Source organism: Anopheles funestus, chromosome 3RL, assembly GCF_943734845.2.
Source record: "Anopheles funestus chromosome 3RL, idAnoFuneDA-416_04, whole genome shotgun sequence".
NCBI lineage: Eukaryota > Metazoa > Arthropoda > Insecta > Diptera > Culicidae > Anopheles > Anopheles funestus.
Window position 1 is genome coordinate 26655907 of NC_064599.1, and position 14115 is coordinate 26670021.

At 41.1% G+C, this 14115-nt stretch overlaps 2 protein-coding genes across 3 annotated transcripts in view; one reads left to right on the plus strand and one right to left on the minus strand.

Moving 5' to 3' along the window:
• Positions 1–14115, minus strand: part of LOC125770438 (transcription factor Ken 2) — a 44444-nt gene that overhangs the window by 14144 nt on the left and 16185 nt on the right. The window contains exon 2 of the mRNA XM_049440065.1: positions 7490–8017. Within this exon, the coding sequence (XP_049296022.1) occupies positions 7490–7499 (10 nt within the window). The 5' untranslated portion in view covers positions 7500–8017. The remainder of the gene's footprint in view (positions 1–7489; positions 8018–14115) is intronic.
• The window catches only part of LOC125770518 (ras-related protein Rap-2a), a 117449-nt gene that overhangs the window by 6619 nt on the left and 96715 nt on the right, over positions 1–14115 (plus strand). The gene's annotated exons all lie outside the window — the stretch shown is intronic.

A 14115-nucleotide genomic window follows, 5' to 3' on the forward strand; every position in this document is an offset into this window, starting at 1 on the left:
TCTTTTCCATTGGTACCGCTTATCTACCGTAGTAGATGCACGGAGAGATTATACCATTCGTTCGGCCGATTATTTCACTCTCCGAAACAGCCCCGTGCCCTTTTTTTGCGCGCGTATGTCTGGACTTTTTCCTTTTCTTTACGCTTCGGTTTCAGTTTCGCCAAACCTATCCATCTTGGCCGCATTTCCCGATCTTGGACGTCCCCTCTCCCAACTCCCCTTTGCGGTGGTTTCGTTCTGATCATCGTTGCGGATGATCGAGAATGCAAGAGAAGCGCAAAAGCAGGCAGGCAGAGCTTCACAAGACTGACCGCATGTGGTGGAACCGGTTTACCCTTTTTCGGCTGACATTTCTTTACATTTCAACGCACCAGAGAAAAGTGCTGAGAGGAGAAGTGTTGCCCTGGATTTGTGTTGCTGATTTTGATGTTGTTGTTGCTTTTTGCTCGCAATTTGGAATGATTTTTTTTGTTACAGTCACACACACAATTGTCTGCTCCGATTTTCGTGATTTGCTCTTTAAGGTGAAAATATTGCTGGTGTATTTTAAACTGGACAGCGATGAAATTAAACATTTGTGCCCAAAGTTTGCTTAAAGTTTGTCGTTTACTATTTTTGGTGGTTGCTTGTAAGCATTTAAAAGATTTGGGGGAAAATGTAGGAGTTTATATACACTTATTTACTTATTGTAAAAGAATATTTTGATTTTTTTTAATACCTTTCTGTTTATCTGTTAATGGCATTACAAGAGAGTAATATTTGATCCACCATTTAAGGAAATTATTTTTAAAAATGCAAATGAAAGATTACTTCACTATCTCAAAAAAAATGTAATAATTAAAACTAAAAGATAAAACAACTAGAAAATAGCTAAACGTTAAGAACAAAACTAAAATTAAAAATGAATGTTAAGAAAAAAAAAACAAAACCAATTACAAAAAGTATGAAAAAATAGATTGATAAAAAGAACAAAAGGAAAGAAAATAAAATAATAAGGTAACATGTTTAACAGAAAAGTAAACAACAGAAAAATAAACTGACCACCTTAGTGTGAAAAGGACTTTCAAGGAATGAAAGAGAAAAAAGAGAAGAAAAACTTTTTGTTAGGGGATACACGATCCACACGAGAATTGTTGTACAATATTAAGTGCATTTAACATTTAAATCAATTTAACTAGCCTTTTCTGATAAAAGCATTTAAGACTAATTTAGCCTAACTTTATACAAATCGATAACATTATTTGAAAGTGTTTAAAAAACTTTAAAGGAATAGAAACATGGAGCAGATATTGTTCTTCCGCGTGGGTTTCTAATTACCATCGTTCGAATCGTTTTCTACGCGTTAAAATGATTCCTCTTCGGTACACCTTAAACAACAGCTTAACCAGCTCGCTTCGAGTCGTAACGATCATGTTAAACACCTTAGCTTTTTCACACTCTTACTGCTGCTGGACACACATCTGTCATCTGTTTGATGAAAACGGAACGCAACAAACCCTCAGAACAGTAAAATTCTAATGAACACAAGCAAAAAACAAAACTCATTCCCCCCCGAACGGCAGTATGGCGCGATCGTCCAACCGCTGCTCCGCTTTGCAAAACTCACTGAACGGTCAATTTAGTGCCTTCAACATCTTCACATCGGTATATCGGTGGTGGCGCATCGAAAAATCGCGTTTCGACGCCCACCGGACCGAAATTACGAATGCAATTGTTTTGCATCTCATAGCTCAATCCACCCCCCGATTGCCGCGAATGAAGAATGTCTTGTACTGGCGGTAGTGGTGGTGGTTCTGCTCAGATTCCTACTTGAGTGCTCGTGTGCACGCTGCTCATAACTGCTGCTAACCACGCAAAAGGGAGCATTTTGCGGGGGGAGTGCAATAGTGGAAGGGATAAGGAAAATGGAATTAGAATTTCATACCATTTTCGACCCGACCACGACCGAATCGAGCCGATTGCATCGAAGCGCAATCACGCCGCCGGCTTTGCAATGACTAAAATTGGATCTTTTTACCCTATCGCACTTTTCGCCCCTACTCCCTCACACTAATATACATCTTCAACAGGCGATCTCTAGGAGTGGCTCTAGCCGCAGGGGTTGATATCGCCATCAATCCAGCAGCTGGTACCATCGTAGTATAATAGTAGGCAAAACAACAACAAAACAACCAGAACCCAAGTAGGAAGGGAATTAAAATATTTTGCACAACAAATCGGGCAGAAGAAACACATGAAAGCTAAACCCGGCGCAAAAGGGCACAAGAGGAAGAATGGCGGGAAAAATTATAATTGCGTGCGGGGGGAGGAGGTTGGAGTTTGGAAAAAGGGTTTGCAATTTTACGTGCGGCATCAACAATAAATACGTCGCGAAGAGGGAGCAAAAAAAACCTTATCCTCCCATTAGGCATTAGGTTTTGGGTTTTCTCGTAGGTTGGGAATCCAACCCACAGTGCCACATGCATGGCACCACCCCCGCGCTTTCGGTATACTTCAAACTCTACCCCTCCTGTCGATCACACGGTACGGTCGTAACGATCATTCGTTTTCACGCTCGCTCTCTCACTCTCTTTCCGATCTCTTCGATCGTGTCGGTGTCATTTGTGCAACACGTGGGAACGCTCGATCGATCGAGTGCATGTACCGAAGGTAAGAAAAACTAGTCACCGCTTGTTCAATGGCGCATTGCATCGATTCCCTGGAGTATCGAATGTTACGTAACGCTGTGCGGAATAACAATACCACTTGAAGTAATGCTTCCCATGGAAAGAAAAACCATATTTATCGTCCGTATAAACGATATTGATCACTTTCTCCAAAAACCAAGGTAAATACAGTTTGTCTCGCGCAAAAAGTTTATACGAAAAAATAATTATTTATTTTCTATATTTTAGCCACAATTACGCAGCACGCACTGTAGAACGAGTTAGCGAAGTTGATTGCACGGTGTCAAGTGGAAAAAGCTGCTGCAAAATAATTATCGTTGCCATTCCCGTCGTCGTAGCTCGTCCACAGGGTGTACATTAGAATGGTAAAGTGTGCAATACCCGGTTAACCGGATAACTACTGACGCAAAGCATCGTAGTAGAGCGAGTGTACCAACTACTCCCACAAAACGTTCATAACAATCTCGTAGATTGTTCCGATTGTTGCAAGATCGCCAACGCTTTGGAATTGGAAGACACAGAACTGAAACGAGATGCTAGTTTAAAGTACCTTCCAAATTCACTTCCCGTTTCACATTCGGCACACATTCGATCGAAGGCGGATCTCACCTGATCTCACGAGATCTCACCTGTTGCTGTTTTTTTTTTTTGTTGCAGCCGTTCGATTCGAGAATCCGTTGCATTCGTAATAGTACCCGCCAATAGAAAAAAAAGTTCTCGCATCACACTTCGTCGAAACCACTTTACTCCACGACGGTTGGAAGCTGTGGCAGTAGGATGGAATCACGTTTCAGCGTTGGTTTCTAATAAACATTCTCATTGTACTCCCTCTTTCCTTTCACTTGGAATCTTGGTTGCATTTGCAAAATGCATTGGCACTGGAATGGGGCAGATCGTTCCGATGGGGGAAAGCTCCTTGCTTTTTTTGTTGTTGTATGGCCCGAACAGTAAGATGAAGGGTGACAGAACAGCTAAACCCGTTTCACAATTTGATTACGCCATCGTTGGGTGATTTTTTTTTTTTGCTTCTCTAATTTGCATTGCTTCTCACTATTCCCACCATATAGAATCGATGCAATGGTTATTATTTTTATTTATGCAAAGCTGCAGGAGAAGGTTTTTGCACACCAACGAACAATATCATCCTTCTGTTTCTAGGATTAATGATCGGTTTTGAGGCATATACGATCACTTTCCACTGTGTTGGGTTAGTTGCAAAAGATAGTATTTCTCGTTGTTTTCATTCAACAAAAAAGGTTGATTGTTCTTTTAAAACTATTTTTATATTTTTTTAGTTGTTATTACGATATCACATCCAGCGATGGAGACGCATGGTGACGCTGTTGGTGATATAACAAAAAAGACAAAAGAAAACCAAACAGTTCTAAAACCGGAACTTCTCGGTTTAAAAAAGAAACGGAATAGTCAATCTAATTCCCACGAATGATTTCATCGATCGGAATAGTGTGATTCACACTGCATAAGCGTGTGTAGACACACAACAACAAAAAGGGATCAATAGGCAGCTGGTGGGCACACGTTTGTTAATGGTTCTCCACCGTAGCGCACAACAGGTTGATCAGTCCAGATTAGTGTTGCTGCAATGCAAATCGCTCACGATTCCGATCGAGCGGTATGCAAAACGATCATTATTCGTTGATAATTAGCAGCACCACGGTGTGTACTTTACTTTACATTACTTTACATTACTCTGATAGTATATTGTACTTTTTTTTCTTGATAATTTAAAAAAATTCTTAAGTCTTCTTAAGCTTGACCCTGCCATTTCAAAGAGAGGGAAAAGATGAAATTAATTTAAAAATAGAATAAAATTAAACATGAAAAAAAAACTCGTCCCGAAGGTAAACATCCGGCAAACTAGTAAAGCATTGCGTGCGTATCTACACCCCGAGAGAAATGAAAAGTGAAGTATATACAGCGTGGATCAACTTGTGGCATAAAACCGGTTCCCTGTTTTTTTTTTTCTTCTTTTAAAGCGAAATGAAAGTAAAAGTTGAATGCTGGCAAAAATGAGCGAGAAGAGAAAGAAAAAGAAGCCAAAACCAGCACCAAGAACCATGTCAACCCTAGGACGCAACGAAGAGCGCAACAAAAAGAAGGTCAGCAAAAAGACATGTACCTATATGACAAAGAACGAGGCGCGCATAGGTAGAAGGACAACGATGAAATTAAGTCTGAGCAGCAGCAGAAGGAAATGTTCGAGAATAAACATTAACAAAAAAATGGCGAAGGATAGTTTAACGCTAGAGAAGAGAGCATATGGTCTGTATAAGGAATGATTTCCATCATTTAAAGTATTTAATATAACATCTTTTAAAATTACTTTTTTGGCGGGAAGAAGTTTCAAACATTTACCCAACCACCAACGCAAAAAAAAGCGACACTTGATAAGGTGTCATTCAAAAACGGGAATACTTTCCAACTTTCGGAGCAACGTCGCGTGCGCCCAACTTTAGCACAAGGGAAAAATATTTCCACCGGTGCACTTCCGGTGTTTTGATTTCTGGAGCAACAAAATGTATTACAAATTATTCGCCTTTTCTTTTGTTATTATTTCGGTTTTGTTTGCTCCTTTTGCCGAACGAACTTCCCGCAGACAATGAACTCACAAACTCAAACAAACCGGAAATGCTTGAAATTTCGCTCGATTGATCACTCAAACGAAAGGGGCGAAAGGTTCTTGTCACACTTACATGCAATCGTGTGTTTTTTGCATCAATCATCACCTTCACACGTAGCAGCGTAGGGTTTTAGACGGTTTGGCGCAACAACAGGTGGGTAGCAATGGTGGCGTTCGGTAACGTTAACGGGAAGGAATCGATATTTTACGCCAGTTGGGATGAGTTGCTGCTTTAGAATAGGATATAAAAAGAACAGAAAAACTACATAACAAAATGGAGTGAAATTATTCCAAAACAAAAGCAAACTAATTATGCTTGATCGTGAAAGATCGCAACACAAAACATTGTAAGCTTAAAGTTCCACGTACAACTCCCTCCCAGAGCACAAGTGAGGCTTCTCGTTACAGGGTGACGCAAGTAGTTGAGAAGCGCGCAGGGAAAAGATGGCAATCAGGTGGAGGATTATCTAACGTCTAGAGAGGCTACGTGGTGGTTCGCTTTTCACCATCGGCAATATAGAATCGGCTTTGGACGAAGTGCCGTTCCGTTGAGTGGCAGATGCGAAAGTGATTCTGTACGAACGAGACAAACGGTTAGAGTATCGCGTTACCCCAGCTACCTGTGCGATGAAGTTAAACGCGCACAAGCGAGAAAGAGTTTCCGTACACACCTTGTAAACAAATCGCAGCAAACCCGCGCAGAGCGCGAAATGTGCGCGAGTGAGTGATCGTACGCGAGAACAGATACCGCGCGGTGAGTTTGTGTATCTCGCCAAAGGCGAAACTTGCGCGTGGCTTTTGCGAAACTTTGCGCTTATGGAGACGGGACGGGTGATGGATGTGGCGGACACACTAGAGACGCCGCGCAATGGAAAAGAGAAAGGAAACTAAGATTACAAAACTAAACGATTGGAACCTGACCTAGCTAGTCACACGGGGGCCCCCCCTGTGTCGTTGCTTACGAAGGGATGGAAGGGAGTGGGTACGAAGAGACGTTTTTGTTCGGTGTGGTACTGAGAGCGAGTGCGCGAAAAGCGCAGATTTTTTTGTATGATTCGTTTGTACATTCGTTTGTACCCTGTAAATGCTATAGTGGCAGGAAAAGAGAGAGATGTGCCAGAGTCGCCGGTGAAGGGATGCAGCGGAGCGCCAGAAAACAGGACTGGAGATAGAAATGGTTGTGGTGCTGTTGGCTTTTTTTTTTGCCTGTTCATGTATTTGTTTGGCAGTGGCTTGCCGATCGCTGTCATTAGTGTGCCCATGGAAATGGCGGGGGAAAAGATCGTTCGCACGGAACAGAACACAGGCTACCTACCGCTCTACAGCACTACTGGGAAGGGTGGCTAATGGGAAGGGATGAAAAAATAAACAACTGCAGCTTTAAAGCACAAATCTATTCTCCCTGAAATCGACTGTTTCTCCGATATGGGAAGAATGTTTGGTTGCCAGATATGCATGGGAAGCAGCTTGTGAAAGTGTGCAAATTTTTCCCATTCTTACCAACATTCTTCGTTTTTCGTGTTAAACAACAGTTGAAAAGCACATTAAGCTAATAAAAAAAATTTACTAAGAGATCTGCATTAGCGTTGACTATACTGGAAAACGTCTTTTGTTCTTAAGAGCAATTGTACTAAAAACCCTATCCCTGTTGCATTCTTTACAAATGATTCTCATTCTTTCCAACAAACTTCTGTGCATTTGAAACGACTTTAACGCGCAGAAAAATACTAAAAAATCTACTAAGAGGTCTCAATTAGCGATGCTATAAAAAAGATCATCGTATGTTCTTAAGAGAAATTGTTCTAAAATCCCTGTCTCTGTAGCATCCTTTACACATGATGAACATGCTTCTCAACATGCATCTGTGTATATGAAACGACATTTAAGTACATCAAATTACTCAAAAACGTACTAAGAAGTCTCAATTAGCGATGCTATAATGAAGCCATGCATCATTCGCTCTGCAGGGAAATTGTTCTAAAAACTCTGTCTCTGCTGCATCCTTTACACATGACTGGAATTCATATTTGCAAAATTTATGCAGCTAACCATAGCGTACAGTTGTTGTTCCGCCGACAGGTTTCAGAATGTTAAACATATGTGATTACAGTAATTTATGATAATACCCAACTGGCCCAAGATGAAACACACACACACACACGTGAGAAGTGGTTACACTTACCTCCAAGCATTTAAGCACTGCTTTTTCGTACTCCGGGCACAGCGTTGAAATGTGGGGTGTTGTATACTAAACCGACCAAGCCTTCGGGATGCCCTGGTTACAGTATCCTCGCTCTCTCTCTCTCTCTCTCACTTTTTAGCTCACGTACCAGTAGTACTGTTCTCTATGGTGGGTTGGATTGCTGTTGTACCAATATCTACTTAGTACAACCGTTTATTTAGCTCTGGGTTTTTTTTTTACTCTTCTCCGTGGAATGTCGATACCGATACGAAGTGTTTTACTACTAAAATTTGCACGCTTCCACGCTATCTTTGGATTTGTTGTCTTTGATACGCTGAATTATTGTTGGGACGTTGTACAATGTTGGGAATGTGACAATCCTTCCGAGCGATCGGTTCGGTTGGTACTGGATAGGGAAGGTAGACAAGGTGACAGATGTTGATGTGTATCGTGCATTTGGGACGGGGTTTTTGCAACAGAGCTGCCACACTAGCAAACACCTTCGTATTGCAGGATGCCGACGAAATTCTGAAATTGAAAGATAAAATGGATGCTCATAAGTTAGTTTGCTTTCACTGTTTTAGTACTAAGTGACAGAAGATATTGGAGATGAATATATTTTGGGTTAAATGTTGCTATATTTGGACAGAAAATTTTGACGATCATTTTGAAAGAAAAAAAAACGCTCAACTATTATCATCCAGTCGTCTATCAATCATTGGACACTGTACCCAGTTTACAGGCTTCTGTTCTATATAAGCGCCATTTGCCGTGCGGAATGCCATTGTCCGTAGGCAGTGGTGTAGAAAATTGGACGAGCAGCACTATTGGAAGAAACTGGATCAGTAGATCAAAAGCGGAGGCATCAACAGTATGGATGCTTGATTTTGCACACATCGTGATAGATACTCCTGCCTGCCTGCTATAGATATTTCGATAGATGAAAGCGACTTTTTCACATAAAATTTCAATCACCCAAAGATTAGATGATGAACAAGCGTACAGAGGCAACACAGGGCCCGGAAAGCAACGCGCATAAACCGAACAATAATAATTTTAGCACAGATCATTTGTTGCATTGTTTCGTCCGTAGAGTCGACATGAGACGAGGGTGGTTTGGATTTGATCTAGCTCACCAACAAACACACACACACTCACATTGCATAAGCACCCAAGTACCAGGCCAGCTTCCGTCTGGGTGCGGTAGGTAATGGTACCTTTATGTATCGATTCATTTCCCACTTTGAGGTCGATCTTTACGAGCGTTGGCAAAACGGCAGACAATCGATGCCCGGGCAACACCCAGGCGTATATATCCACGTTACGTAATGCTTTTCGGATGGGATGGCCAGGCCCGGCAGCGGCACATTTGCGAAGCAACACTTTCTATCGCTGGTCGGTACTGCGTTGAAGCCCCTCTAGCATTGAACAATCGAGCGGAAATGAATTGATTTGCGTGATGTAGCACGCTTTCGCGCCCTGAGAAAAAACTATCACACTCCACGACCTTTAGTTGTGCGGCACAATGCGGTTAGTGAATGCGTGTGTGTGTGTGTGTGTGTGTGTATTTGTTTATTTATTTGTGATTAGTTTTCTTCTCCGTCAGTGAATTCTACTGACACAGTTACTATTTAATCAATTACGGCAAAAAAAATTGCCGCTTAGGATACATTTCCATTAGATTTCAAGCACGATTACTTCACACAAATCATGTAACGAGCCACCGAGTACAAATTGGATTCAAACATTTCAACAGTGTGGTACGGGGTTTTTGGGGTTTTCGATGATAAATGATAACACATATCTTAACATATCTCTAGCAGAAACTCAATCACTTCCACTAGTGGTTTGGGGTGGGTTTTTTTTGTTCGTTGTTCCCTCTCACTTTTCATGCGGACACGCACTTTAGAACACGCTCAAAACCATCAAACCCGTTTTGTGGCATTGAGATATGGTGGAACCGCTCTTGACCATAGTTTTGAGCATCAAAAGTGTACTTATCTGCAACATAATCACACCACGCACTTTAGTCACCTGGTTTTATTTTTAGCATCGTGTGTCGTCGATTTGTACGCGATAAGGAAATGAACTCGCTTGTTTCATCAGGGAAGAAAGCATCAAAGCTTCTAGACCAATCATAAGGTTCGGTTCTCAGTTGTTTGGTTCGGGGAGGTTTTTTTTTTAATGTCGCTCACACTTTCACGGTTACCGTGTGTGTGTGTGTGTGGCCGTGTTATTTTATCAACTTGAGACATGATGGAATTTTGGAACATACGTACTGGTTTGCCATTGTTTCGGGTACACCATCCCCCTAGATGGCTGATAACATCATCCAATCTACATCGAGCGCCACCAGTAAGATAACAGCGCCGCACCGTGTAATATACCGAGTGGCGTTTCGGTTTTTATTTTCTGTGGTAAAGTATACTTAACTCAATGTGGTCGGATAATCAATTATACAGTAGGTTATGTAATTATTCATTAGAAAGTGTTTTTTTTAATATTCAAATTAGACGATTAAAAATTTACCTACTTAAAACAATCTCTTGGGTATATACTATTAAGTAATGAATTTTACAGTTTAAACGCGCAAATCATTTCTGCACGCGCGAAAATGAACTAGCGAATGAACACGTGCGGTAGTAAATTTAGTACATAGGAAATTAAAAGCAGAAAACGGTCAGAATTAAATGGAAAAAACGCGTTTTTACAACTTCCAAAGAGTCGGTGCTTTTTCTACAAACCATGAACATTGCTTAAGTAAAGCACCCAAACGTATGTTTACACTTAATGGCATTCCTTAAAATCGCACACGCATCGTGGCCGGGTGTAATCGATACACAGGAGCGTTCCATCGTTTAAGGAAGTCTTCTCGGCATGTTTTGCAACATTCTCGGCCAGAGTGTCTCTTACGCAGACGAGTGATAGTTAAATCCACCACCAAACACGTACCATAGGTACCATGCCGAGTCAATTGTCAAACTGGTATAATGATGGGACGAGCACAAAAACCAAAATAAAACCCTTTCTTTTGAACAAACGATCGGACCGAGTTTGAAGATGCTCACACGTTTGTAAAATATCGTACATTGTTTATGTTAAGGTTTTGTTCATTTTTGTGTGTTTTACTTTTTGCCCACCCGTGTTCAGCTAACTGTGCGCGTGTTCCGGCCCTATCGAACAAAGTAGATTAAATTTGTTTTAAGGAAAAAAAAAGAAACAAAACAAAAATAGAGCTTTCGGTTTTTGTATTGCTACTGTTGCCTTTACTTAACTTACCGGAAAAGAGGTCGGTTTATCGCGTAGGTTTAATAAGCGCATTGGCGCGTGTCTGAAACGTGTTTGCGAATGCACATTACATAGCCCAAGCAGCAACAAAAAAAAACCAGGGTGCAGCTACAAAATAGGGGAAGTCTTTGAAGCATCATTTAGCATCGGTTCCTTTCGATTGAGTAAAAAAAACACGTTACTTAGAAAAGAATCACCCCTTTAACGTACGAGCTCTCTAGCGTAGCTTCTCTAATACAAGAAACGGGCATTAGGGTAGGAAATCAAGGCCATCCGTGCTTGGTTAGGAAATTATCCGCTCCTAATGCTACAGTGGGCCTCAGATCAATGGAAACCTTTGTTTCGCGACGGACGGCAACTGCATCACCCCTGGAAGGTGGGGGCGCATCTCCGGGTGCTAGTGAATGGATCAATGTGTGTACTAATGTATCCGTTCCTGCACGCTGTGCTTTTAGTACGTTGTACGTACTACGCTGTACGCTGAAATCTTGAAACACATTCACGGAAGGAATCGTGATTTGACGCCACAATCGTGTAGCCACTAGCTACAACCAAGCCAAAAGATCTTATCCATACTACCGCCGGTTCAGGAGAGTGTTCGGCACCGACACTGGCACGTTTGGAAGGGCAAAGATGATCGTGATGTTGCCTTTAAAAATGCGGTAGTTGTTTGCTACAGCTATATACACTGCAGCGGTACGAACCGATCATGTATGATGAGTAAAGCGAACGGAGTAATGCAGCATTGGCCAGCAATAGAAGGGAGTGCTTCAGTGAGTGATGTAATCGTTCTAAGGTTTCGACGCTAAACCGATCGGTTTTTTCGAAAAAGAAGGTATATACTGGTGCATTTGCACTAAAGTTGCGCTTTGTTGAATTCAGGAATCATTATTCGAAAATGAAACAAATGAAATAGAATTAGAAGGAACTCAACTAAAGAATATAAACACTTGATGATTTAGTACTGCAAGAAATGAACCACTCGAATGAACTACTAGACTAAAATGGAATGAATTATGGGACGATAGATCAGCGAAAAGTGTGGACACGATCCAAGCATCATTACTGATACTTTTCGTGAAAATTTATCAAACTTTTAACAGCCAAACTACACGTATCGGACGACAGCGGGCGTTGCTATAAAAAATTGCAAACGCGTTTCCCATACAATTGGATCTAGTCGGGCCGGGCCGGGCGTCGTCGGACGGCCCGCTGTCATTCGTTGATGAACTGCAAATCCACTATTTTCCTAAATGTATCATGATAAATACTTCGGTATGGACTTTACTGGTGTACATTTACTTGGGGGGCCCGTACTGGCAAGAACTATTTCAATTATATCGTGAAACATTGAACAACTTGTAAATCCATCAAGAACATTTTTATCGAGAAATTCAATGCTTTGTGAAATATTTCAAGCAAGTCACTTTTCAAACTACACTTATCGGATCTGAGCGGGCCGATTTTGTATGGGATTTGACAGCGGACCGGGCGGATTTTATAGCAACGCCCGCTAGCGTCCGATACGTGTAGTTTGGCTGTTACATTAAAATCATTCAAAAATACTTAATGAAACCAAAACATTTTTAACTTTATTAAAATTAAAACCAAAGAAAATAAGACTCATCCAATGTAAGAGAATCGCCTATTTTAAATAACAAAACGGCAAGAAAAGAAAAACAACACCCCAAAACAAACATTATCACACCCAAAATCTACAAACGAAAGAAGACAACAACAATAAAAAAAAAAACAGGTGAACCATTCCAAAAGTACGCCCTACCTTCTTGGGTAAACTTCCGAGGCTTGATGGCTGTACCCAGCACTAACCTCGCTTATCGCACCTTACTCGCGGGTTGATAGCGCGATTATTTAAAGGTAAATACATTTCACCTTGGAGCTTAATTTTGACTGCCTTTATACTTTCGCCTCTTTTTTGTGTGTGTTGTCCCTCTCCCTCGCCGCGTCGAAAGGTGTAAGGCGTTTGTTTGAACGCGTATACGGTGGAAGGTGTAGTACTACGATTGTGGGTGAATGTGTAGTGTGAGGTTCAGGTGCTTGATGGTTGAGATTATTACAATCGTTTAAAGAAAATGATTATATAACGAATGTACCATCTAAAATGCCCGTTTTTTTCTTCAAACTACTCAAAGAAAATAGGAAATAGGAAAAGAAAATAGGTTTTTTTGTGTTGTTTCATAAATCGTTATAAATAAAGAAGCAAAGAGTTTTTATTCTGTCACTAAAATTGATTATAGCAGGACAAAAACACCATAAAATAAGTGTATTCCTAGTGTATTGTAGTATAAACGCATGGGGATTTATGTTGACATTTACGTTAGTGGTGTGTTAGCGGAAGAAATTAAACATCATGTGAGTGATAATGTAGCTGTGAGTGGAAACAGTCACACACATTCTCATTTTACACTCACACCACTTAGAGCTCATCATCCAGTTTTTTGGGGTAATCTGTCACACTGCGGTTTTGTCACATTTCACTATCTTTCAAGGTAATTCTAGCGACGCGTTTCCGAGCGGTTTGTTGTTTTGTTTGTCATTTGTATGCTACGCAATACCAACCGTGTGGTAACTGATTTGTGCTTCGATTGTAAAATTCTGGCCCAACCGTGTTGGGAGAATTGAAATGACGATGGATGAATTTCCAGAACTGACTATATGTACAGAAGTAAAGCGGCGATGAAACCGCACGGTTTATAGCAGCAGCTATAATTAATAAAATGTATTCAATTTTATAGCAAATACTAATACCTTTATGGAAAACCTCTCCACAAACCGACCAATTCTAATGATCGCGTTACCTTTTTAGCAGGAAAGAAAATAGAAACCAAATCAGATTGCTTTCATTACTTATTAAACATTGCCAATCGTTCGCAATGTTCGATAGAAAAAGAAAAGAAAAACAGTGGGAGACTGCTACATAGCTTTTCTAGTTTCCCTTATAGAGATTTTCATACGATCGTACTTGCGAACGGTGCGGTACGGTTGGTTTTTACTAGAAAGCAAAACAGAGCTGTTGCACCATAGTGCACCCTTCGCCCAACAGTGCCCTCCCTCGGTTCCCCTTTGTTTCATTATTGCTGGTTTGAAAAGCACTGCATTTCGATCGTGTGTGAACGTATTCGACCTAAATTCCCCAAATTGTGCACGCCATATGCTGGTGTCGCCTGCCTATTCGATCAACCATTGCACCCAGCTGCATCGAAACGGCCAGAGTGTGACGCTTTTTGACGTGCTGAACCTACGAACCTTCGTCATGCGGTCGGCTCACACTCCGGGTTTTTTTTGCCAGCTCCCGTCCGAATCTGAAGCGCCATTGC